At 36.3% G+C, this 26,583-nt stretch overlaps 1 protein-coding gene across 3 annotated transcripts in view; it reads right to left on the bottom strand.

Annotated features, from left to right (window-relative positions):
• The window catches only part of LOC140153037 (papilin-like), a 128,811-nt gene extending 102,553 nt beyond the window's left edge, over positions 1-26,258 (bottom strand). For all 3 annotated transcript variants that reach the window (XM_072175634.1, XM_072175633.1, XM_072175632.1), the window contains exons 1-2: positions 25,964-26,258; positions 17,203-17,269 (exon numbers count right to left, since the gene is read on the bottom strand). In XM_072175634.1, the coding sequence (XP_072031735.1) occupies positions 17,203-17,269; positions 25,964-25,980 (84 nt within the window). In that variant the 5' untranslated portion in view covers positions 25,981-26,258. The remainder of the gene's footprint in view (positions 1-17,202; positions 17,270-25,963) is intronic.
• Between the last annotated feature and the right edge of the window lie 325 nt (positions 26,259-26,583).

Below are 26,583 nucleotides of genomic sequence, written 5' to 3' on the forward strand. Positions count from 1 at the left end.
ACCTGAAATCTCAAAGTCCAACTGTCACAGGTGAGTAAGGAAAGGACTACAAATCCAAAGACTAACTACCCTTCATGCTATTTCCAATTCAAAACGGTATCATACCCAAATAATCATGCTGCAAACATATATATGTAATGCATGTTCAGTTTAGGGCTCATATTGAAATACCCTACCACGTTTTCACACAGAAAGAAGGCAGGATTCCCTCGCTAAGCCTGGCGCCTCAGGAAAGCTCGGTCATAAAACGGATGGATTATATGCATCAGTGATACACCCTGCCCAGGATTTTAACAAAAGAAGGCTAGCACAGGAAAGCTGCAGGATGGCGCACACCTTCCTGTGTAAAAGAATTTCAATATGAGCCCTTAAAACTTTCTGTAATTCTACCGCTCTGTTTGCTTTTTGGCAAAGGGGAAGGAAAGAATTAAGGAAGAAAGAAGATAAAGAGAAAAGTTCTTTTCTCCAGTCCAGTTTTGAACCACCAAACCTCTCGTGTGTGGAGTGGTTGGTATTTTGCATGTGGTAGTTAATATATGTGATGCGATCAAGCAAAATCAGTCTGAACTCGCAAATATTGATTTTGAGATATAGCAAAACAAAGGCAATATTTCCTTTTGTTTCCTCCTGTTTTGGAAACTCTTTAATTGCTCATGTCTTTGGAGCTGGTTGTTCAATTGAATACCTGAGTGGAAGAAGGGCCCAACTCCAATATTTTACAAAAATGAGTTTGACCCAGCATTTTATTGCCAGCAGACTGTTCTTCCTTGTGTGTGAAAAATGAGCCAAAATCCACTCTCTAAATAGTCTTCCATGTACATTTAATCATGGTTTTTATGGAAGAAAGGCCCAACTCCATGGAGTTGGGCCCATCTTCCGCACATATTGGATTAAAGAGGAATTTTGTTCATCCATGAAATCTGCTTTTCACTACAATAAACTTACTTGCTAACATATTTCATGCTTCTACTTGTGCAATTAATGGATAATTATCAAATTTCTGTAGCTATTTATAACACCTCAGCTCAAAAACTGGCACTTGCAGTATATTAGTGGAAGAAGGGCCCAACTCCAGCTCGCATTAAGACCTGTACCGTTGCCATGGAAACATATATAATTTGAATGTATGTAATATTGTATGTTCATGTATTAAAGGTCCCTGAAGATGAAAACATTCTGTCTATAAAACTTTTCCAAATATCAAGTTTTTTCTTAATATCTCAAAAACAGTTTTGATGGAGTTGGGCCCTTCTTCCACTCAGGTATTCAATTCCAATGGGATTTCTGCAAAATGCAGCTTTGCAAATGCTTTTTATTATCCTATAAGATACTGAAAATTTAATATTTCCGAGTTCCGACTGACTTTGCTTGATCAGTAATGATCACATCACATATTATTGCACACGACTAATGATCTTGTGAATCTGCCAGGCCTTCTTTCTGCTTGACTATAGGCCTACATGCTGAAAATCAGTGTTTGCAATTTTCCAGTTATCACTTCACAGAACAACTGGTAGAATTGAGCAGGAACTTGTCATCTTGCCACTGTCTCCTCTCTCTGGCTACAAAATACTCACAAAACACAAACTTGAACTTGCAAAACCAACTGTAATATCAAACCTGTATTTGGTTTCAAATGTATCAAATTTGAAGCAAATTGGGCACATTTTTTCAAGGGTCAAAGGAAATTTGATGACTACATCCTTAAGTATAATCTAGGTTTCTATTGGAGCAACAAAAGAGGCCATTCTATACTTTAATTTCTGGACACCTTTACTCTGGCCATTCATAATAATAGTACAAAATATAATAATTTGACCCATATTTTCCTCTGTGAATTGTCCAAAGTGTCAAAATTTATCACAACTGTTTGGTCAAAAAACAATGCAGATCAGTTTTGGATTATTTAGGAATTTTGTTTTGCAAAACTTGTTCTAATTCTAAATCCAATTTATAAGCTTCAGAACAGCTCAGGACATTCTATACATTACATATATTAAGCTTGGATAATGTAGGATTTACAAATTCTTTCAGGATTGTTAACACTCTCCCTGAGTTTAATGAAACTATTCCAGTATTTTTTCAGTTCAACCCGGTATCCTTTAAGTATAAAAAACTTTCATCAAAAATGCAGTGAACAAAACTTATTTCAAAGCAGCGCTTCATTAAATTGATTCTAGAACTAAACAAGTCCTTCCAGGGTCCTACCACGTATCTAAAGAAGGTAATCTGTATGAAGTTTGAAACTCCAGCTAACTCTGCAACTTGCAATGATCTAGCCGACTGACTATTATGTCACAATTTTGTATCCACGATTACATGTGACAGTTTATAAACATTGCAGGTTGGATATGGGGCTTCTCCACTTTAACATTGCACTTTTACGAACAATTGAAAAATGTAAACACATGTCTGTAGATCATATGCGATATTGAATTTGTTACTGTTATACATGTACTCATATGTACTCATGTAGTACACACCGATTGGCTTGCATAAATCTGGTATTGATTTTATAATCTGATTTTCTCAATGTTCATTGTTCATGCTACAGAAAATACCAAGATACGATGATTGAATATGCATGGTAGGACAAAATGCAATGTATTCTTGTTTTGATTATTCACCGTTTTTTGAAAAATGATTTTAGGGTTGTTTGATATTCAATTTAAATAAACTTGACAGTAGCATAGTGTTAGTCATTCGATGGGGATCGAGTACCAAGCCCGATTAAAGGGGCACCAGCCATTTTTCAGCAATTTTCCATCAAAATTTTCACTTTGAATAAAGGGTATGTGCCCACCATGCCTCTACGGCACTACACCACTGGAAATCTGTCATGGTTCTTTGATCAGTTTTTATATATCAAACTCAGCGAAATCTTTAGTCTTTTTTACACCTAAGCAAACAAACAAACATTTAAAATGAGACCTTAAAATTGAGCATACATAACCTTCACTGGGCTGAGGTGAGGAGGTTGCAAGTGTGAAATAAAACCCAATCTCAAGCAAAGAAGTAAATAAATGCCATCACACTTGAACTTGAACAGTAAGATTGTCAATTTCATACATTGCTCTAGTTTTTCTGATTTGATTTGCATTTAAATATCCATGGTGTAGGTATAATGCTCTGCAGGAGACACGCTCCAAACATCCTCATGTTGCTGCGGTTACTAACATGAAAAACTTGCTACGTGCTACTGTCTTGAATTTTTCAAAACACTTGAAAATTATTCAAAAAGCAGTTGAGATATCTCACCTATGAAAGCTTAATTTGATTTTTTTTCATCTTATTCAGCAATTTTACAGACAAAGCAATTTGTAGTCTTTATCATGGATCATTTTGATGACTAAAGAAGATATAAAATCTTGACTTGATCATCATCAATTGCCTGTCCATGTGGTAAATAGAGGAATTTGCTCCAAATTAGATAAAATTGAATTTATCTTTTTCATGACACGTCCAAAACAACTCATGTTTCTTTGAGATACGTGTTTTTCTTCACAATAACAGGTACATGTATACCTGTTTGGTTTGGAAGCTCACAGAATCTCAAAATGTTCCTTTGTTTTGGAAAAAAATTGAATATCAGTTCAGTGCTTAGGAGGCAGCAAGGATGAAAGTGATCTTGTAACAGCAGTAGACATGGTGGAGAAGTTCCCTTCCTTTCATTTCATTTTCATATCATCTATTATGACAAATATAGTATGAGCAGCATAGGCCCAGAACTGGCTCAGTTCACTTCCCTCTGATCACGACACCCAATATAGCGAGCGTGAGACTGAGCGCGCCACGAGCGGTGGTTTAGGGGTTGGATTGTCATCTGCATGGTACAGTACTGAGCACGTAACTAGTGCTACATAGGCCTACTTTGATTAAGAAGTCTAACAAACATGTATTTGGCTTTGACTTTGTATATAGACACTTCTGTCTATACTTTCTCACAATCTGGAAGACTGGGTAAAGCATTTACATCTCAAATTCAATGGAAATTCAATGGAAACGTGATTCCAGTTAGTCTGGGCCTTGAATCAAAGGCCTGGACTAAGCATCATCCAGTTTATATAGAACTATCTGATAATGTCTTCCAGTGCATATAAATTACAGCAAATGGTTTCCACATTCTCTTTCTTAACTTCGTTGCCCGGTGACCAAGCTATCTAGTTGGTAGCAATGGATCAGAGGCTGCTGTTTTTGGGTAAACAAAATCAGGATTTAAATTCTGTCATTTGTTTGACAATCTGGTGGTTCATTGTTAACCCACATCATAAATTGTTTGACCATACACAATCACATTAGTTTAATACAAGCCTATGGGCCTACACAAACAATTATATTGGTGGTAAACTTCCGAAAGCTGATTCACAGAGAAAGAATTCAACATGTTTAATGGTGCACAAATGAATGTGAGCTAACTGTGTTTTGATGTATTTGAAATTTGCACACTTCATAATCCTTTTGGATGACAGAAAGGATATTTTTATGATGTTTTGGAAGCTTTAGACACCCATGCCTACCCACATAATAAACCTGTTAAATATGTATTTAGTTAATGCAAACCAAACTGCAAACCCAAATGTTGACCTAATTTTGACTTTCATTTTTGACAATGTGTCGGGCACTGCTAATGCTGCTCTGACATTCAGCAAGGGTAATCCTTACATAAAGACAATCGTACATGTAGGTTAATTAAGTTGAATGGTGATGATGCCAGGAACAAATGACTGTTCAGATAGTTGCATGTTTTTGTTACAACTTCAGTGAATCATTGTCTTATCTGTCATTATTCATTTGCTTTTACGAATAAAACATGATTTCAGACAAAAAGATGATCATGATGATAGATCATGATTTGACTCACAAATCATCTAACCAGCTTTGTACTGTATACAACTGTTTACAGTAGGGATGGTAGGAGGGTTTAATCTATCTATTAAATATATCTGGATGAATCACATGGTGACAATGATGGTAATCAAATTGATATATTTATCACTTTTAATGACCCATCTGGGGTCACAAACTTTATCCGACCCCTACATACTATTTATACCAGTGATACGGAGTAAATGATACATAATTATGATATTGAAGTACAGGGCTCTATAAAATGTTTGTACTTCTAATGTTCACATAGGCCTATTCCCCACAAACCTTACTTTTAATAAAAAGTGAAATTAAAACAAAAAATGCAAATGTAATACATATGGTATAAAACTATAATACTGGTACAGTAAATCTTTAGACCTAACCATTTTTAAGCTAAGGTGCCAAACTTAAAAATTAAATTGCTGAAAATACAGCTCATCATGGCTGGTGTATATATGCATACTACTTAACTAGTCAAACCAGGTGTAGATATCTCACCCTGGATTTTACATTGTAGACATGGAGAATCTGAGTGGGGTCCTGGGAGTGGGGTAATGTTCACACTTTAATTTCAACCTATTATTGAATGACCCTTTACTCTTCTCCTATCACAACACGCAGAGTAGTATGTTTGCATTACAATTAAGTCTGGTACAAGAACTTACCGACCCCGGTACAATTTAGTCCTGGATTTATTACATGATATTGTGTCAGGGCTGTGGCATTAAAATATTAAGATGATGTTTGCACCCCATATGCCTATATTTTTGTAGAATGTACAACAAATCATGTACATGTAGGGGCCTAAATTAAAGTTCAGCTTACACAGAAATCATCATGGCAACATATTAATTTATAGCTACATGCATTTATAATAGCAAACCACAGATCTTACCAAAAACCCGAATCAATTCAAGTTGTACTGTTTATTTTCACATTTCATTTCAAATTCAAGCTCTACTTACTACTTTCAAAAAATTACAAATTAGTCCTATTTGTATGCAAAGTAAGCTCTTTCACTGGGTCAACAATACAGGCTTATTTGCACCCACAAAACAGATTAAAGGGGACTATACCAGTATTGAAGTTATGTTGCTATAGTGATATGTGAACACCAATTATTTGATGTCAAAAACCACGACACCACACTCTTTTTGTGCAAAAATATTACTAGTTACATGATTAATGATCTCTGTCGTGTAAATTGAAATGACTTTGACAATATTTCTTGGATCTGTTCCGAAAAATTAGTTGTGGGTTCTTAATCACAGTCAGCATATTTCTCACAAAGACTGAGTTCAACTACCAAGTAGACATATTTTTGACATTTTGTGCACTTTCTTGATAACAAACATGTCCCATTCATACCATTGTGTGTGACATTTTTCCTGAATGTTAGACATTTTAAAGCAGCACCTTGCAGAATGCACAAAAGTAGGCCCTATATTGTCTACAATGATACATTTACTTTAAAAAAAGTTTTAGTCATTATTTTATGTATATTCATTGTAATCAATGGGGGGGGGGGTCCTATTTGGTTACCTTCTGCTAATATTTATTTCTTTGTGATATTGATGTACCATATTATTTTAGCAGAGAAATTGTAACAATAATATAACTGAAGTTTACATAATTAACTTTGACTCTCTGGGGAAACTTTCATGGATTTTCAAGCTATAAAATTCACTTAAATCCAAAAGTATAGGCTTTTCTCTCAATCAAAAAATAAATTACATTGCTCATTTTTACATGTGTCATAATTTCTGCAACACTATTTTCATTCATAAAATTTCATTGGCTTATATCCAACACTAACCAGCTGATTATACATCTGTCACCCAGTATACATATTACTGCACACATATAAATATAACATGTACAGTTGTCATTTGTCTGGGGCCGGGCAAAGGGATGAGGAGACCTAGATCAGATGGAGAAGACTGTGACACATATTGCCTAGTGATACTAAAAATAAGTATCAAAGTTCAGGGTCCTGACTGAAGATGAAGGAATGACAATGCTAACAGGAGATGAGTGCCAACTAGGAGTTGCTGGATGTGAAATGAATCATACAGGCCTACTCTTGCCATTCATCTTGTTATATGCAGGGGCGGATCCAGGAATTTTCAATAGAGGGGGCGCTGAGCAACCGCCGCAGTAAGCGGCGGCTCGGTGCCCACACAAAGTCAGGCGCCGCTCTGCAAAAATACATCAAGTCAGATGCCGCTCTGCAAAAAATAGAGAGGGACGCGCCCCCTCTAAATCTGCCCCACCACACCTCCTGCCCCCACACAAAATGTTGATAGCTCATACTCATAGTACATTTAATTCCTCAATTTCTGACGTATGTTCAATTTGATCAACTCTGACATGTTTAAAAGCTTTGAAAACAGTGACACAAGTTCACAATTTTGAAACCTTACAGATTTTGGAACTCCATGGTAGAAATTAATCCCTTCACCAAGAAAGGAAACTGACCATATGTAACATACCTGTAGGGCATTCAAGTTAAGATCTACATTAAAAGCTAATGCACAAACAGATCTCTCCGTGATGAAAAGCCTTACTGCCGCGATTTTGAGGGGTTTCGAGTGGCCAGCCAGCCGTTGGTCATTCTTTAATTTGCCCACAAACTTTTACACCGTTTGTATCTCACTTTCAAATCTAATTGTACCCTTCTTATCGGCACCATATTCATTAAAGTTCAATTTTGTTTTCAAAATATTGTCATTATGTTACAATATCTAGATTGTAAATGTGATATTAAGTATAGAGAAGGCAGTTTCTGGGAGTCATTTTACAAAGGGCCTGAAGGGACTGGGAAGGGGGAAAAGGTTAAAAGGGGCTAATTTGTTTCAGTTCTGGTGTTGACTGTGTCAATGGGTGAACTCTCAAGAGGGAATTGGAAATTGGGTACAAAACTATATGCACTGAAATTTCTTTTGATTAGCAACTGGACTGCCCAGGAAACATTGCCGGGCCAGGCAGCATGTTGCCTGCACAGGCAACATAGACTTTGGTAACTCTTCCGAATTTGGCAGACTAAGCCCTAAATTGTTCATGGTGATATTATAAAAGATCGGGGGAAATAGAAAGCCATCACTTCTTCAGTAGATGAAGGACAATCTACTGAAGGACTAAATTTACAATTATCAGTTCAGGAAAGGCAAGGCAAGGAATAGGTAGGTTGCTAAGGTATCATGAACAGCTCTTTTCTGATCCACCACATGTAGTTTTGTCCTGAAAATATCCCAGCTTTAATATCTTGAGGAAAGCTACTGACAGCTCTAAACCCTAAAACTTACTGCACCCAACATAACCCTACACACAGGGTGTCTCCCCTTCAGCTGGGCAGGTACCGGGTGGGTAAACATGGGGTACCATGAACAGACCACCGCAAGTGGGTTAAGGTTAATCGTAAGGCAAATCCAATAAAAAACACAATTTGAAAGCAACTTGCCACTTCAGAATTTCATCAACTTGCCAAATTTAATCGGCTGTACCTACTTAAATTAAGGCCTATGTTTACTTGATGAATAATATTGAGGTTAAAATGGATAAACGAGACAGGTCTAAGTTCAAATAAAATATCACAGAGGAAATTAGTTTTTCAGTGGCTTACTTTATTTATTCATAGAACTACGTTATTAAACAAGAGCAAATAAGTGCAAATGCCTACAATATGGAGCAGTTCACATTAAATCAAGAAAACATGCCAGTTCAGCAACAAATCCAAAATGCTTCAGAATTTCATGCCTGGAAGAGCAAATCCCACAGATATTATTTTTCTGTACACAAATTTGATAACTGGGCTAGCCAGGCATTAAACAATTTCAACCTTTCCTTTTATTTCAAAGTCAACAAGCCTTAAGGTACCTAACCTTAACAATGAGTTAATACATTCACATTTTTTGGGCTTACCAATTCCAGAAAAATAAACAGCATTGACATCGTTGTGTTCAGAATTTCAATATATTTGACATTTTGAAGAAATCACAGCATTTTTATGCATTATGAAGGATTTTTATTTTCATTAGTCTCACATTTTATATTAGGTCTGTAAAGAAAATCAGAGAAGGTGTAGGTCTTCTGTTTCCAAAACATCACATGGCAATTTCTTATATACAATAATGTAATTTTTTTCATTTTAATTAATGGTGAATTTGGTCTCATATTAATGAAGTTAAGAAAAAGTGCAACAGGTTTTACATGCTTCTCCTCTTCTCACAGCTGGGTTTCTCATGATTCTCGCCTTCTCATGGCTGGGTTTCTCATGATTCCCCTCTTCTCACGGCTGGGTTTCTCATGTTTCTCTTCTTCTCATGGTTGGGTCTTAGAATGCTTCTCTTCTTCTCATGGCTGGGTTTCTTGTGCTTCTCTTCTCATGAACGGTTTCTCATGCTTCTCACAATTGGATTTCTCATGATTCTCCCCTTCTCATGGCTGGGTTTCTCATGCTTCTTCTCTTCTCACAGCTGCCAGGGTTTCTTGTGATTCTCCCCTTCTCATGGCTGGGTTTCTCATGCTTCTCTTCTCATGGCTGGGTTTCTCTCCCATTCTTCGCTTCTCATGAATCTCTTCTCATGGCTGGATTTCTCTCCCATTCTTTGCTTCTCATGATTCTCTTCTCATGGCTGGGTATCTCATGCTTCTCTCTTCATGGCTGGGTCTAATGCTTCTCTTCTTCTTGTGGCTGGGTTTCTCATGTTTCTCTTATCATGAATAGGTTTTTCTCATGCTTCTCCTCTTCTCATGGATGGGTTTCTCATGCTTCTCTTCTCATGACTGTGTTTTCCATACCATGGCACCATCAAAGATCCCTGCTGTAAGAAGGTATATACTCAATATATCATCCATGTAGCAGAGGGATGGCTGCAAAACTACATGTACCAATTTTAGCAACAACAAAAAAAAAAAGTTTGTCAAAGTTGTTGCACTTTAAAAATGTGAACATGCATTATGTTATGAAATCTGCAACCAATAGGGGCCTATATATATATGAAAAGTGACTGAATACTTGAAATCACCGACATGATTCACACCTGAACCCCCCTAAAAATGACCAGTGACCAGCATCAAGCATTTCTTTTTATTTTATTTTCCCACTGACCTACTTATTCTAAAACACTATTCTCAACATTGTAGGGCAGATATTTGCTTCGAACTCAACATTGCTCCAAAAATAACAGGGTTTTTCATTGCCCTATAATCGGGTTGTTTCTGCATTTCAACATCAATTTGGTACCGTTGGCAGACCGACGTGTCAATTTCAGAGGTACAATGGCTCACTGCTGGTATGCCGCATTCTGTCCAACCGAAAAATCATTCACAATTGTCGCAAAGAAAAGTCACAACAACAATGTGCAAAAGTTAGTAAGAAGGTGTCAAATATCAATAAGCCTTCCACGCTTTTGACTCCTGGGGCTTTGTCATTCTTGAAATCCACACATTTTAATGAAAAAAAAAGGAAAAAAGCTGAGCAGAGAAAACTTTGGTTCAGGTCGGTCAATCACATTATAACCTGAACAGGACCGAAACAATTGGTAATTGTTAAATGAGGCTCTGTGCTAAACAGTATCAAAACCGATGTCAGGCGTCGATAATAGAAATGTCTTTTAGGGTCTAAAATTGTTATCAGAATAACAAAAACGTGTGTCTGAATGAGAGACAATAGCGGTAATTCACTTTGTGTTCTGTGCCTTAAGCGTAGACTCGTATAATTACCAGTTAATGAAAGTTTGTGGGTGCTGGGGCAGCAGGGCAGCAAAGGAAATGTTACACTAATCTGTCTATAGAAAATCAAACTTGAAGTGAAATTGCGATAGTGTTAAATGCCTTTACACAATCATCTATACAAATGAAGTTTGAAAGTTTAATTGTTTCTAAAACAATGCATATTTTCTTTAGAAAATATTGAATTGTATTACCATGATTACAGGAACTGTACTTAATTAACAATGGGAGATTAAGACCAACTGGAGACAAAAGAAAGTGGATGCTTTCAACTTAGGTTTAAAAATTGCTCTGTTTTGTAAATTACATGTAGTTGCACGAACTTGTTCTAAATTGAAATATTTTATGTTACTTAGTATATATTTCTAATTCCATGCATCCTATCATACATTAACTTGCCCCCAGGCTATCGCCATTAGGGTTTTTACAGAATACAAAGCTTTTCTCTTGTACAAGGAAACACCAGTACAGGGCATAGCCGGGTATGGGGAGGACTCTGGGTACGAGTACTAGACTAATAAACCATACATGTAGATTATCTAAACCAAACAGGAAAAACCTAAACCTGCAGGTAATAACATACAGAATTTGAATAACCTTGTTTCTAATGCTCCTTATTAATCATATTAAATAGCTAGGATTCATGCATAAAAATAAAGATGAGTAGGACCACAATTACTTTATGAGCTGTCTTCTCCGGGGGATTCATTAGCTACAGTATTCAAGAACTGCATAGCTACAGTATTCAAGTCCTGCACACAATAAAGTAGGTTCAAATCCTCATTTGCCCTGTTACTGTCCACTCGTAATAATTTGAGTGAAAAGATGATTTCATGTTCGGTGCACTCATGATCATGAAACTCTTTAATTGAATGGCAATTCGCTTGTTGGTAAGGTAAACTTAATTCAAGTTTGAATTGCTTTACATTGTATTAAAATGTCCCCATGTTTCAGCATAGGGAAAGGCAATTTGAAAGAAACAAATTCCTGCTCCAAGTCCCCAGGTCTGTGTCTTCAAAATTCTCATTATTTGTGATATAACTGGCATGCTACTGGTAACCATGACAGAGAACCAAATTAAATGTGAACATGAATCAATGCCCTCTACACTAATTATCACTTGGAGACTTGAGTGCTGCTGGCAATATAGGCAACTTTATCTGCTTCATGAATGATGACAATGTAACTAGGGCTCTCAAATTCTATCAGTGAATCCTTTATCCTCTTTAGCCCCTCCTTACTCTGAGTACACTATGCTGCCTTGCTGGGCCATGGGATTTAGGCCTACAGAAATGCACAAATTTCCTGAAAATCTCCATAGTAGGCGTACATTGTTTTCAGAGGCAGCACCAAGGGGAGGGGGAGTACTCTCTACTAAAAACACTACAGATACAACATCTAGAACTGGTTGGACTTCCAGATGATGGATTTGAGATTAAGTGAACTATGAACGATGGGGTGAATGAGGTAAGAAATAGAGAAATAATGGCATTGTCACTAAACCAGATGTTCTGATCCAACCATGAAGACCCTTCAACAAGTTATCCCCATAGCTCACAGACCTATGCTCCCCAAAGTCCCAAGTCCAAATCCAACTTGTTATCAGAATGCAGCAATGTTGATGAAAGTACTTTTTGATGTTGTTTATGTTGCACTATAACCACTTCTTGCATTTTACAAAGTGAAATGGGAGCTGCTTCTTCTGTACATACAAGTGGACCTAACAGGTAATGTGATGAATAAAGGTCCGTTCATACTCCCACCGCATTTGCGATGCGTTGCTTTGCGATATTGATATATCGATTACTTTTTGCCGCAACTCAACGCAACTCGTCGCATTTCCAAGTTAAAATGTATTTAACTTCATTGCGATATCGCAATGCAGTATTTTGCAGTGCGACAACGCACCGCATCGCAAAGCAACGCATCGCAAATGCGGTGGTAGTATGAACGGACCTTAAGGCATTAGTCAGAGGGGTGTCCAGGTGTCATTTGGATGCCCTGTTTTCAATTTGGACACCCTAAAATTCTGATTTTTATATAATGGAGTGAATAGGAATTGGATACCCTGATTTTGTAGAATAGTAGAATAAGGTATTTTTGACCATTTTGGAGACCCTAAAGACACCTCTCTGGCTAATGCCATGGTAATGATGGGTGAAAGGTATGACAATAAAATAAGAATGTAGACTTTCAGAATATGCCTAAATTTCTTTTTATATAGCAATATGTAACTCTAGCTGGCTGGGGATTTGATATGATTTGGGGGCCCACATGGTTGAACTTGCCAAATCTGTCAGCTAACTACAATGTATACATTTCTCATTTTGATAATACTACATTCACTGTCTAAGGTTTGCTATGTATAGTTTGTAATTTCGAATAAGGTTCGCTATGTCGAATGTGAAATAATGTTCACTATGTCGAATCTATTTAAACCATAACCTAACCCTATACTAGCTAACCTTATTTCATATTCGATATAGGGGACATTATTTTACAACAACAATTTTCTTGACTTTTGTTATGTTGTGTTGTGGGGCACTTGTCTCATATCCCTGATTTAATCAAGGAGTCTACAGTGCCCACAGGACGGTCCCACACACAGGGGTCCCACAGTGGAATGGTCTAGGTTTGGTGGGGTTAGGGGGTTAAATCCCTTAAGCTTTTGCCATTTTAAAAATATTAAAAAAGGTTTTACCAGTACCTTTTTTAAAGTTTTTAAGAAAATAAGTTTTACACCGGGAATATCAAATAAATCGAGGGTTGAGAGCTAGAAAGCCTTAACTCACTAAGGATTCTTTTGTAAATTAAGGCTTTCTGGTTCCAAACCCTCAAAATATACTTTTTGATTTGTTTTTCTTTTAGAAACATGCAAGGAAACCACCCCTCTACTCTTACACTCACAGTAGTACAATTATTCTGTGACCCTTGTGTGCACTTTGCTCAAGCCTGTTACCTCAGAACGTTTTCATAATGCAAATACTTCACATCATAGAGAAGAAGGTCTTTATTTATTAGAACTTTTAATACAGCTTTTCAGTGTGCTAACACACACAATTCAATAAAATATTGAGTAGAAGCGCAAACTAAATACATAGAAAGCAAGGCAAATACAAGTAACCTTCTGTATCCTAACACTTGCTACATATTCTACAATAAATCAACTAACAAATCTTTGTTAACAAATAGCAAAATCCTTACACAAAGACCTATACAGCCTATTAAGGGTGTAAATGATACCACCTAACAGACAGATCCTTGAGGACTTCATTCAGAACAAAACTTCAAAAAGATATTCAAGGGTTTTAACTGCATTCGATAACCTTCTGAATTCTTTATAATTTCAATTACTTGCATAAAAGATTAAATCTTAATTGTCGATGACTGCTTTGTGTCTTTTGTATGGTAATCGTTAACGATTTACTTAAATGGATCAATTAAAGTTCATCATCATTAATCAGCATCACAGCCACAAATTATTTGAACATCACCATTAATACAGTCATAAACTATTTGAACACTTAATGGATCTAACATTACCATCCATCAAGGCTGCTAATGAATGTACCTGTAAAGAAAGTCTACACTTGGCAATGATTATCTTTCCTCAAGAAGGTTTAATTCCAGCGAAGCTCTCACTGCTCTGAACTAATATAACAGAATGGTCAACTGCAGATCCGTCGGATAACGCTTTTTCAATGGGAAATGAACTTTGCTGCTTGGATGATGTCACGATGAGCCTAGCATTCATTTCGTATTGAAAAGCGTGTTCTGCACTCGACAGGCCTCTAATCATCCAGGAAAACGAGATCCAATAGAAACAATCAATTAAATTAATATGCCCAACAGAAAATCCATCAACTCTGAAGTTTGGAGAGTTAACATTCCCAACTTCCACTTCAGGAATTGAATGCTTCTGTTATTCCTCAAGTGCCAGGACCTTGAGTGTAGATTTAGCTGGACGTATTTGAACAGAAATTTGTGACAAGATTATCAGTTATCAATAAATATATGTTATTGATATTTGCAGACATGCATGGCGAAAGAGTGAAAAGGGTTTATTTTACAGCAACCCAAACCTATTCAGGATACATTGATTTGTAGTCTTGTAGACATATCTTCAAACTGATGCCTACATAAATAAAGAGCCAGGTAAATTTACTTTCCTGTGCCTCAAACCTTACAAAAAGAGAAAGGCCAGGCTATAACTTGGTACATGTACAAATGCATAAATGTCAGTGATGGGGGTGCTGGGGCACACCTAGGAAATGCAAGTACCGGTACCATTTAAATTTAAAAAGCTCCTAGATGTTCTACAGGCTCTGCTGCTCCCAAGCTCTAGATAGAACCATGGCAATATCACCAGAGCTGTGGCACAGACTAGGCTTCAAATCATGTTGATTTGTGGGACAAGTTGCATCTGGAGGACTTGCAGGAACCTGGGCCAGGTCTACTCTCAAGCTTGCTTCAGTTTATATGCCTGCACAGATATTATTTCAAATTCATGATAAACTAATTCACATCAATTTCAACTGTAGCCAAATATCAGCTCCCAAAACCATTGTACATGTTTCTCGCACATTGTACTTAGTCGGGGTTGGGGGGGTTGGTGCTGGTGACCATCAACTCAATGAATAATGATCATTGTTACCCCAGCACCTGAACAGGACCCACGTCGCAAGAGTGTACAAAATTATTGTTTTTCAGGCTCCCTAGAATGACAAACGATGACCAGCCCAAGTCCCTCACATGGATTCGCTAGTTTCCACACAAAATGATAACAAAGGTCTTTAACCAATTACGACAACCTCCAGAAAACAATGTACAACTGTTGCATTACGCGATGCTGTGAATCACAGAAATATAATTGCTTCTTAACAATGGCAATTTATCAAAATTAAAAATGCCCCTAGAGCAAAATGAGTCATTTCTGTCTTTTTGACACACATATTTATTATTATTATTATTATTCATACTTGAAAAACAAAATAAATTTTTTACTACAGCATTATATAGTTTTACCAATAAATTAAGTAAAATTTATAACTCTGTGTCTCTCTCTAGTCGGCAACAAAAAAGAAAATAGTATTTATATCAACATATAACAAATTACCATTATAATCACTGTGACTAACTAGCACCAAAATAAAGTCAGAAATAAAATAATAAATAATCAAATATTAATCTGCAGCGAAAGACTCTTCCAGGGTTGAGTAACCAGGCACTGACCACACGTGTCACTACGCTTCACATCCCAACAAAAGTCTGTACTTTTTTATGAAAGTAGTGAAGAGAGTGGAAAATCCAAATGGATGGTAACGAAGAGTCAGGAAACAGACTACCAAAGCATGAAACCAAAACGGTGGTTCTTACTTAAGTTTAGAGTGCCTGCTGCATGGCTTCTTGTTGTATCAAATCTTCATTCTGGGAACAAAAATGTTTTGATTTTTCCATCTGCTTGCTACTGTTTATGAGCAGATGTGGGGCTGCGAATATGATAAATTGGTACCAGCGCACCTATTTTTTTTATATAGTTGTGAGTCATCATATATCATAAACCATTAATTATTATGTAGTCTTTCAATTGAAATTTAATTGATTGGGTTGGGCTACTTATTTGGTTCAATCACTCACTAATTTCCAGTTCCATAAAGTTACAAAGATCAGTTTATTAAACTTTATTTGTCAATTGGTGGAAATTTTCTGTCCAGTACATAATCATACATTTAAGAACTTTCTTTCTTTACTACAGATGAAAGTAAAGCACCACATTATTATTTCACAAGAGCAACAATGCATCAAGAAATGCAGATGCAGTTTTGTATTTCATAAAGAAATTTAGTCCACTAAAAAATGCTAACCATCTAAAATGGTCAAATACTCAACATTAACCCATAGAATGCATTATCAAATGTTAACTGGATGTTTAAGCCGGGGATGCTCATGATGATGGGGTCACACAACTGTTGTACCTGTGTTTTAAAATGCTTATATTGTAATTGCATTTTGATACCAAATAATACATCATAAGATTATTCCTAAATCCATGAGGTTAAAGTCAGTTTTTGATGAACCTGAAGAGACACTCTATAGAAGTGTATGTTACTTGCTTACTTGATAACTTACTTACTGACTAACCTTTTCTTCTGAAAGGGGTAGATTGGAATGTCATCTTTCCCTGGGAAAGATCTGACATCAGGCCAGATCATGGCCAGAGGGTAACATGAGTAGGTTTATTTCACCTTGCAATGGGCTAACTTTCCCCTTTGTAGGACTATTGGTCAGTTTATACTCTTATTTTCTCATCCGGTTATTTTTATGTGTGGCTTCAAAGGAACATATCTTGAAGAGCAAAAAAATAGAATAACATTATGCATAGAAAGCCTAACATGCACTTCATATGATCTCCAATATGCTCATCTGTAAAGGCACAGTTCTATAACCCCAATATTATACATTCATAGAATGACCTTTGAACATGTTGGGTACAATAAATAACCCACACTCCATAACATGAGCTCAAATTTGAACTGTGTGCCATTTTACCATCACAATGAAACCATATTTTTGGATCATAGTGATGCTGATTCAACTTACCGGTAATGCAATGGCAGATGTCAGTGTGATTGCCAAACACACTGATATTTGAAGGATGACTTGATATCTGAAAATTGCAATAAAAAATAAAAAATACATAATTAATAATGTCAGTAGATTCAATTGCAACAAAAATTTTGCAACAAAAGATTAGAGACATACATGTACATAGTATAGCGTAAATTATATTTTGATCGGGTGTTTATACCAAACATACATTTGTAGAATGGTGGTCAACTTGAAAATGAAGGGTACATCCTCACCTGATGCTTCAAAGTTCAATTTATACCAAAATATGATCTTGCATGTTCTTTTACACTACAAAATTGTGATTTTGCGACAGGTTTGAAACTTCAGGCTAAAATGAGGTCTATGATATCTCATAACTTGCTTGAATCAAATTTTTAAAAGAAGATAATGTGTCATACAAATTCCATAAAACTAGGGCCTGGCAAAAAAACGTAAACCTAAAATTACAATGTATCCACGCTGTTTTACAAATTGTGTTTGATCATTTACTGAAACAAACCATATTTTTTCCCTAAGAAAGCCCCAAAATGCAGATGGTGCGGAGTCAAAGCTACACCAAGCATATAAAAATAATAGAGACTGAACATTTTTTCATGTTAATTAAATTGTTTGTTCATTTCTTCTGAAACAAAGCTCAAAAACGCAGATGGTACCGAGTCCATGCTACACCAGGCATATAAAAATAATAATGAAAATCAATTTTTTGGCTGCTTCGACCAACAATACGTACCTCGTATACCCTTAACATGTAATATAGATCATAAGAACTAAAAGTTGTTATTAAAGGGAGGGGGGCACATTTGTAACTCTATTGGTTTTGAGAGCCCCAAAAAGTGTATTTCAAGCACATTTTTGCAAGTACTGGATTTGATTTGCATGGTCAGTCAAGGGAGATCAGGATTGACAGTCAATACTAGTAATGCACAAATCAATTGTAGTCCCGGCCCCCCAGGGGCCGGGGATAGCGGGGACCTACCCAGGGACCTACCCGGGGATGTAACAGCTCAATGTGTCCCCGCAGTGTGGGGATGTAGCGGGGGCATGTACGGGGATGTAATTCCTCTCAAACAGGCCGGGATCTACCCCGGGAGTGTACCCGGGACGTAATAGAAGAGTACTCACAACTATGCCGGGTCGTATGCGGGGGATTGAAACACTAGCCTGTTCTAGCAATTTACCCAGGGAATACACATTTCTCGATAATTTTGTTTTGAGCTCGTGAAATACAGGCGATCACTATTTGGTTAATTTCCTATCAAAATAGAGCACCAATTCACATGGTTTTGTTTTTCAGACAGTGGCAGACAAGCAGACAACACAGCCAGGGTGGCCATAGTATGATAGTAGGCCTACGATTTTTCCGTATTTCGTACGGAAATGGTCAAGAATACGGAGTATGGATAATGGCTTTTTGTCCTAAAGTGTGTTTTTCAAAAAGTTTGATATGCATTAAAACTATTAAAAGCTATTCAGAGATTTTTACTGCTCGTATTTGGCGAAATACACTGTCCCCCAGTCTCGCATTCCATGCAAAGTTTTAAAAAACCGGGATGTGCCATATTTCCGTCATTAATGAAAAATATTAATGTGCATGCACGATCCGAAAACAATGTCGGAAACCGATCTTATAGGCCTAATCTTTTGCACAAATAGAGCTATAAATAATACATGTTATAATGAAAAATAATGTGCATGCACAATTTCATTGCTATACAGACAATTTAACTAGTGTTAAAAATATTTTCATCATCAACGATAGATGCAATGCGGTGCGAAGAACCATGGCGATCGGCAAGTTGATGATGTTCTTGCTCGACACAATCACAAGATTGAGAGCCTGTCCCAGCCCCTTAGGGACGGGGAGTATGCGGGGACTTCGAACATGGTGCCCGGGGCTAGGGGGCGGGGACTTGGCAGGGGATGTACCCTGGGATGTACACTGAAAAAGTGCCCCGCCCTGCAGGGACTAAGCCGGGACTGTAACATGTTTGTAACAGTTTCCAAAATTACATCCCCGGGTAGGTCCCCGCTATCCCCGGCCCCTGGGGGGCAGGGACTGCAATTGATTTGTGCATAAGCAAGAGGTAAGTAGGATGTGGTAAATTGATTTACTTTGCAGAAGATGGATTTTTTAAATAAATACAACTCTTGGATTACCTTTCTTTTAATCATCTTAATCACTAAGATAAAATATCATCCAGGATTATGATATTATCCTACATATTATAACATAGGCCCCTGGATCTTCAAACTATGATTAGTGTATTTCTGGAAATCGAATTGTCCAATGGGTGGCCCCATTACATCGTACATTCTCTGATCTGTGTTACAATTATTTTGATAGAAAAGATTGGGGGTAAAAATTGTAAAGTTAGTCTATAAAATAAAAGTACTGCTTGGTGTAACTAAAAACAACAGCAACATTTTCACATAACCCACATTTCTTTTTGGGATAATTTTGTTCAAATGAAAAATGTCAGACGTGTACCTAAAGTGTGATGTAAAATTGACTTGCTTTCCCTTACTATCAGTTTGTGTGTTTTTGTGAGCTGGAATTAAGTCAAATTATATAACTTACTTTTTGGCACAAAAAAATAGTTGGCACTTAGCAAACTTAGACTCATTTGGTTGTCCCCCTTGTTATGCTGGACATTCAAAACTGAACTGTTTCATGTATTTTTGAAAGTTTAACATGTTCCCTTTCATTATTTTAATGTCACTAAGAATGTTTTTATAGCATTTATATTTAGAGCAATTGCAACACTCAAATGTTTGCTAAGTAGGTTTGTCTGATGTGACATTGGTGTTCCTGTGACACTCATGTGCAATAATGGAAAATAAATGAGTAGGAATACCTATCTGGGCATACATTACAACCTTTGTAAAATTAGCATCAAACATTTATGATAAATCAGTTTACAAGCAAATTGGGCTAAAAAGGTACCATGTACTTCTGAAAATAAGTTAAATCCAATACATGTCATTTAATTGTTTGATTCAGTATTCACGTCAGTTATATTAAATTTATCAATATATAATTGGCCTTACAATCAAATAAAAAAAGTGTTTTAACCTTTTATTTGTCATATTTTCAACTGTAAAATAGTTTCTAAAATAATTTCTAAAATAATTTCTAGAATAAATCAATCAAAATATTAATTAAAGGTGAGACTTGTTTCCAGGTAGCAAAGTCCTACAGGGTTTTGGCCTTGTGCTCAATCAAATCACTTAGTTATAAAAACAATGTTTTAGCAATCAAGTGGTAAAAAGGTTTTCTTAAAGTTCAGCCAAAGAAATATTAGAAGTAATTATACTATATTCATCCTTGGATTAACCATATCATTTGATAAAAAGTGCCCTTCAATCCCTGATTTTATTTCACACCTATAGATATATACCTGATAAATGGTCGGCTATTCATTGTAATTTTCTGAGCTGAGGTTAATGAGGTAATTGGAAACAATCGCTCATACAAATCGGCAATTTGTGACACTGCCAGTTTATCGTAACTCATAAGTTAATCTGCACTCCTGCACAAAAATTTGAATATGGTATAATCATTGTTTGTTCAAAAAATAAATAAAAACATACAAAGTGTCTTATTCTTGTCATTCATTTGAAGCTGAAACAAATGACATCAACAACTTAAAGGAGGATTTCGTGATCCTAGCATCCTCTTTTTATGACATTTTTCAGTTGATATCCACGAAAAAAGCTTATTCCCAAAATTTCAGTTGATTCCGATTTTGTGTTTGCGAGTTATGCATGATTATGTGAATTACACTGCTCCATAGGCCACTGTTGTAATTTCATACCAGAACGAAATTCAAATTTGGCAATATTTTTGCTAAACGAATGAATCTGCAAGAAATATTTGGTACATAAACATTATGTAGGCAGAGGTATCCAGTGGTATAAAAATCTCAACTTTTTTTGAGAAAAGTGGGGGATGAGGCTGTGGATCACGAAATGCCCTTTTAATCGTAAAAAATCTCATTTTCAAGTCAAATCTTCAGAATTTTGTGACCACTACTAGCACATAGCCATATTTGTACATGTATCAAGACTGTGGTATGGATGAATTTATAGTTTTATAGTCACATTTTTAGTATACTGTGGAACTTGTAACCACACTTATTAAAGACACAAAACTTAGAGCCTGTCCACACTGTGTCTTGATAGAAATATTTGTATTACATTCGTTTGTACGATGATGGATAGCCTTGTTGTATACCGAAAACCATCCTTTAACCCTTCAAGCAAAACTCCTGCAAAATATTTGTAAATGAGGAGATTCTGGAGAGACAACACCCACCTAGAGATGATCAAAACAGCTGAGTATTTCTGCCTCCTCACTCAGAAATCAAAAAAGGGACAATTGTTCATCTTTCTTAAAAAACTTGGTGTTGCTAGTATTCTATTATATCATCATCCGTTTTAATTTTTTATAAGTTTTAATTTCCTTCTGACTTAAAGGCCCATTCAGTGATTTGCTCATCCGGACGATCGTAAAAATCATCAAAATTCAGATTTTGGTACCCTTGTCATTATCATAGATGTGCTAACATAGCCTGCGAGTGGTTCAACCGAAAGCTGTGTATTTAAGACAAAATAAGACATTTTACACGAATCTGTAAATTAGAGTTGACAGTATCTAAATTAGCTACGTTTATTTGAATGGTGCTTCAACTTCATCAGTACTGCTGTTTTCTTTGTTTTTTGCCAAATTTGTCCTTTCAAAAATATCAAATGACAATTTGAATGGCTTATCCTTCACTTTTAAGCAATTTATAAACAATTTCAATTTTTTTACACTTGCGCTCACTGAATGGGTCTTTAATGTCTTTTTTTATCCACTATATTATTAGACAAAATATTTTGTTTGTGCCCATCCCCTAAATCCCAGTCAGATTACAATGTACAGTGTAAGTATCAAGTGAAATAAGAAATTAACAAGAAATGTGAAAATATATTAATCAAAAAACTATATCCCCAAGTCCAATCAAAATTCATTTTAAAAAGGCCCATTCAGTGATTTGCTCATCCGGATGATCGTAAAAATCATCAAAATTCAGACTTTGGTACCTCTGTCATTGTCACAGATGTGCTAACATTTAAAGGTGTATTTTGTGATCCTAGCATATCCTCTTTTTATGACATTTTTCAGTAGATATCAACGAAAAAAGCTTATTCCCAAAATTTCAGAACTTTGATTCCGATTTTGTGTTTGAGAGTTATGTATGATAATTACACTGCTCTATAATAGGCCAGCGTTGTAATTCAGATTTGACAATATTTTTGCTAAATGAAGTATTAGTCTGCAAGAATTTTTTTGTATATAAACATTATGTGTAGAGGGTTTCCAGTGGTATAAAAATCTCAAATTTTTTTTAGAACATTGGGGTGGATGAGGCTGTTGACTACGAAATTCCCTTTTTAAAACAAAATAGGGCATTTACATGAATCTGTAGTTTACATACATGTATTGACAGTACAAATACATGTATTTGAATGGGACATCAACCTTGTCAATCCTCATTTTGTGCCATTTTTTGTTTTCATTTCAAAAATACCAAATGACAATTTGAATGACTTATCCTTCACTTCGACTAGTTTAGACAATATTTCTAACTAAACAATTTTAATTCTTTTGCACTTTCCTCAAGTGGGATCGCTGAAAGGGTCTTTTAAACAAGTTTTGTAAGTTTTGTTTGGACTCTATTGTACCTTTGTGATGTCAAAGTCCATCAACTTTTGACAATGCTAAAGATTAAAATTAATGTGTCAAAATATTCACAATAATTTGTATGGGAGGGAAAATAACACACTGATTGTATGCAGGGATTGTTTGAATGTCTTTTGAATCATGTTGATAAATGTCCTGTGTATGGCAGATGATACATGTACTTTAACTCAAATTGTTAGTTTTAATAAACCGATTTAGATTTTTAATAAGTCTCGTTTTAAAAATTCATTCAGAGATGTAAGGAAACTTCCTTGCATCTTCTCTGCTTATTTTAAAGTTTGCCAAATCACCCTCTATATAGGACCTAATTGTAATAGTCATGACACAATCATGAGGATGGACATTGTAAGGTGAAGTGGTCATTAGACAATCAGCCCCACCCCTCTAATACATGCTCCATCAACTTAGGAAATATTGATATAATATAATGTGTCGATGAGCTCGTAATACCGGTATTCATTTCTAAGATTTTTATTGAATTTAATTGATTGACTTCAATTGGGTGTTTCTATTTGCTAAATAGATCAAATCAATCAATATGAAATGACAATTGGTCTCAAAATTGCCTCTTGATATTTTTATTGCAAAATGATTCCCAAAATTGCCTCTTGGCTAAGCTGTAAGGGAAAAAAATCAACATGGAAGTGTAAGCGTTTAGAACTTTTAGTAACAAATGTCTGAGAGATTGAACTTTGATATTAATGGCCAGGCTTTTAAAAAATTGCAATGTCCACAGGGTAAGTTTGATCCAGGTGTGGAGTATTATTTATAATTTTTCTCCTTTTAGGCTCATCTCATACCCCTTAGTGCGTAATGTCCGGCATTTGCCTTCAAAGTTGAACACTGGTCACATTTTCTCCTTACATTGGTGGTAAGGTTTGGCCACTGGGCACCACTTATCTGATTATCCAAATAATTTCTGTGGAGTTTCCAAATTTATGAGTCACATCTTAGGTAAGCTTGATGTTTTTGACTACATGAAACAATAATCACTCGAGGCGATTAAAAGAATTAAAATGGCCACATCCCGGGGGCCACATGTTGCGAGCCAATGTGTCTGTTTTGGGAAATTATATTAAAAGGTGAAAGGGTGATGGGGTGAAATGAACCGGATGCCAAAATAACAATAATATCGCACTGATGATGTGTCACTTGCAGAAAACATTTTTGTTTATCCTACATATCTTAGGTTTCAGATTCAATTATTCATATTTCTTGGCATTTTGTGTTCCTCTATAAAAATAAAAATAAAAACAATCAACAAATAAATATAATAACATAAAAAAAAAATATTTAAAAGTATATTTCATTTCAATCATGGATGTATGGCCTGGCTTCTCATGATGATGAAGTTCTGTTTCAAGCTATTGACAGGTCTAAAATTTAGGCTAAATTGAACTCAAGACAAATTATCTATGCCAAACCTGGATACCAATTTGATAGCCTACGAATTGTTAAAATTATATTTTCCTCAAAAATTAATGTTATCCCAGTGCAGTGTCTAAGACTAGAGTATTATTAAGTTTGACATCTCATTGGACTGGAGCTGGAGTCCACACAGCAGATACTTGGATAACAAAAATGGCACTTCATGGATTTTGAAATTGAATCCTTGATGTAGGTAGTAAAACCTACTCCATTTTGATGCATGATGATGTAACGATGTAGCCAACAGATGCATACCATTGCATTGGGGTGATAGAAGTAGAAGTACTTCCATGATAAAAACTGATTTGTATGTATGCCTTTCTCATGGTGGGGAGGGTGCCGGGGAGGGTGTTCTCCTAGACCTTGGCATTGACACGTTGAAATGAGATAAATCATACTGAACAAGGAAAATGGGCAGTAGCTTGCAATTTTAGGCTGTGATTTTTAAGCTTCTAGTAGGGGAAGGTGGGGCATAACGGACCCCGGGGCAAAACGGAACCACCTGGAAAATAGGCCTTCGCAATACTGCCGTCTATGCAAATTATATTGAGGAACACAAGTATGGCTACGAGGATTTACAACAAAAATTTTATCTGAAACAATCCACTGACATTCGAGCAAGATCGAGTCAAAAAATTACTACCCGTCTGGTGTAAGATATACAGATGTTTAATGCGCTGAAATTTTACTTCATTAATATCGGATTCCCAAATAATTGTGTATATTGTAAACACGAAGGTACTAGCCATGAGCTGTATTAAGTGCATGGCCTATATGCTACGATGTATTATGCATGCAACCTATTTCTAAAAAATCGGGTATGGGGCAAAACGGAACCCTAGGTGTGGGGCATAACGGAACAGGGTTCCGTTTTGCCCCGCTTTTGTCCCACAGATGGGTTCCGTTTTGCCCCAATTGGACATAACTTGTCTTCACTCAAGGAAATGTAGGCGTTATCTAGGGGCCTATTCGAACATGGTAAACACTTTGCTGAAACATAGACATATAACTAGACCTACAGATAGAATTAATGATTAAAAGTTAAGCACTTACTCCACAGAGATGGTAGGCCTACTGAATATTTCTTTCTGATCAAATATTGGTCATACATATTATAGGCCTACTAGGCCTATAAGAAGTTAACCACTCACTCCACAGAGATGGTAGGCCCACTTAATATTGTAACTGAATATAGGCCTACATATAACTAGGCCTAGGGCCTACCGATGGAACAACTGATATAAGTTTACACCCAGGGTGCCGTTTTTGCCCCATAGGGGTTCCGTTTGCCCGATAGTGGGGCAAAAGCGGTTTTTTTTTTGAAAATATTTCTTCATTTTTATAAAAATTGTAAGATTCAAGTTATATTGGTTAATGGTATATTAAAGGTAAATACAAACTTCAACTGAACATATACTTTTTACAGTCATATTACTTATGGTGACGTCACAGAGCATCCTCAAAGTTAAGTGTTCCGTTATGCCCCACCTTCCCCTAACTTCGTGTAAAACAATACAACATGGAGCACGAAATCATCTTACTCTAAATAGCTCTTACCTAAGGCCAGCCATCATCACTATAATCCGAGTTTATATCGCCGTTGTGGTCAATAATGAATTATCCTTAGTTTATTTCCAGGTGAGAAAGAGAAAAAGAAGAGATCCGAGATGTTGATGCCGGCGTCCCTAGCGGTCCTGCGTAGCGGGAGTACACGGCTATTTACGGCAACAAAACAAGCAGCTCCACCCGTGCGTTACACCTGTTGGACTTGAATAACCCAAATGATAAACGAATTGATAGGGATCCCACACGGTGCACGTCTACACACACTGCACTGTAACACACGTGGGCTGATTGCGGAATCACTGGCCTATTGTTTTCATAATGCTGCTGAATTTTGTCAGCCTGAAGTTTTGCGGTGATATGAAGCGAGACCTCTAGCGAAAATAATGTGAAATGTCGAAGTAGGAGGAGTCATGCAAATAACTTCAAAACTTTTTCCCCATTTCGCGATTTCGATAGGCCTACAACTCCTTACTGAATAGGGGCCTACTGGTATCTTTTATAGGCTCTAAGTGCTTTGGGTTTCTAAGTCTGTTTTGATGACTGGAATTCCAGTTGCCAATTTCACTTAAGCTTGAAAATGTACGATCTTATATTTTATATAGGAATATGAA

Source organism: Amphiura filiformis, chromosome 5 (genome assembly GCF_039555335.1).
Source record: "Amphiura filiformis chromosome 5, Afil_fr2py, whole genome shotgun sequence".
NCBI lineage: Eukaryota > Metazoa > Echinodermata > Ophiuroidea > Amphilepidida > Amphiuridae > Amphiura > Amphiura filiformis.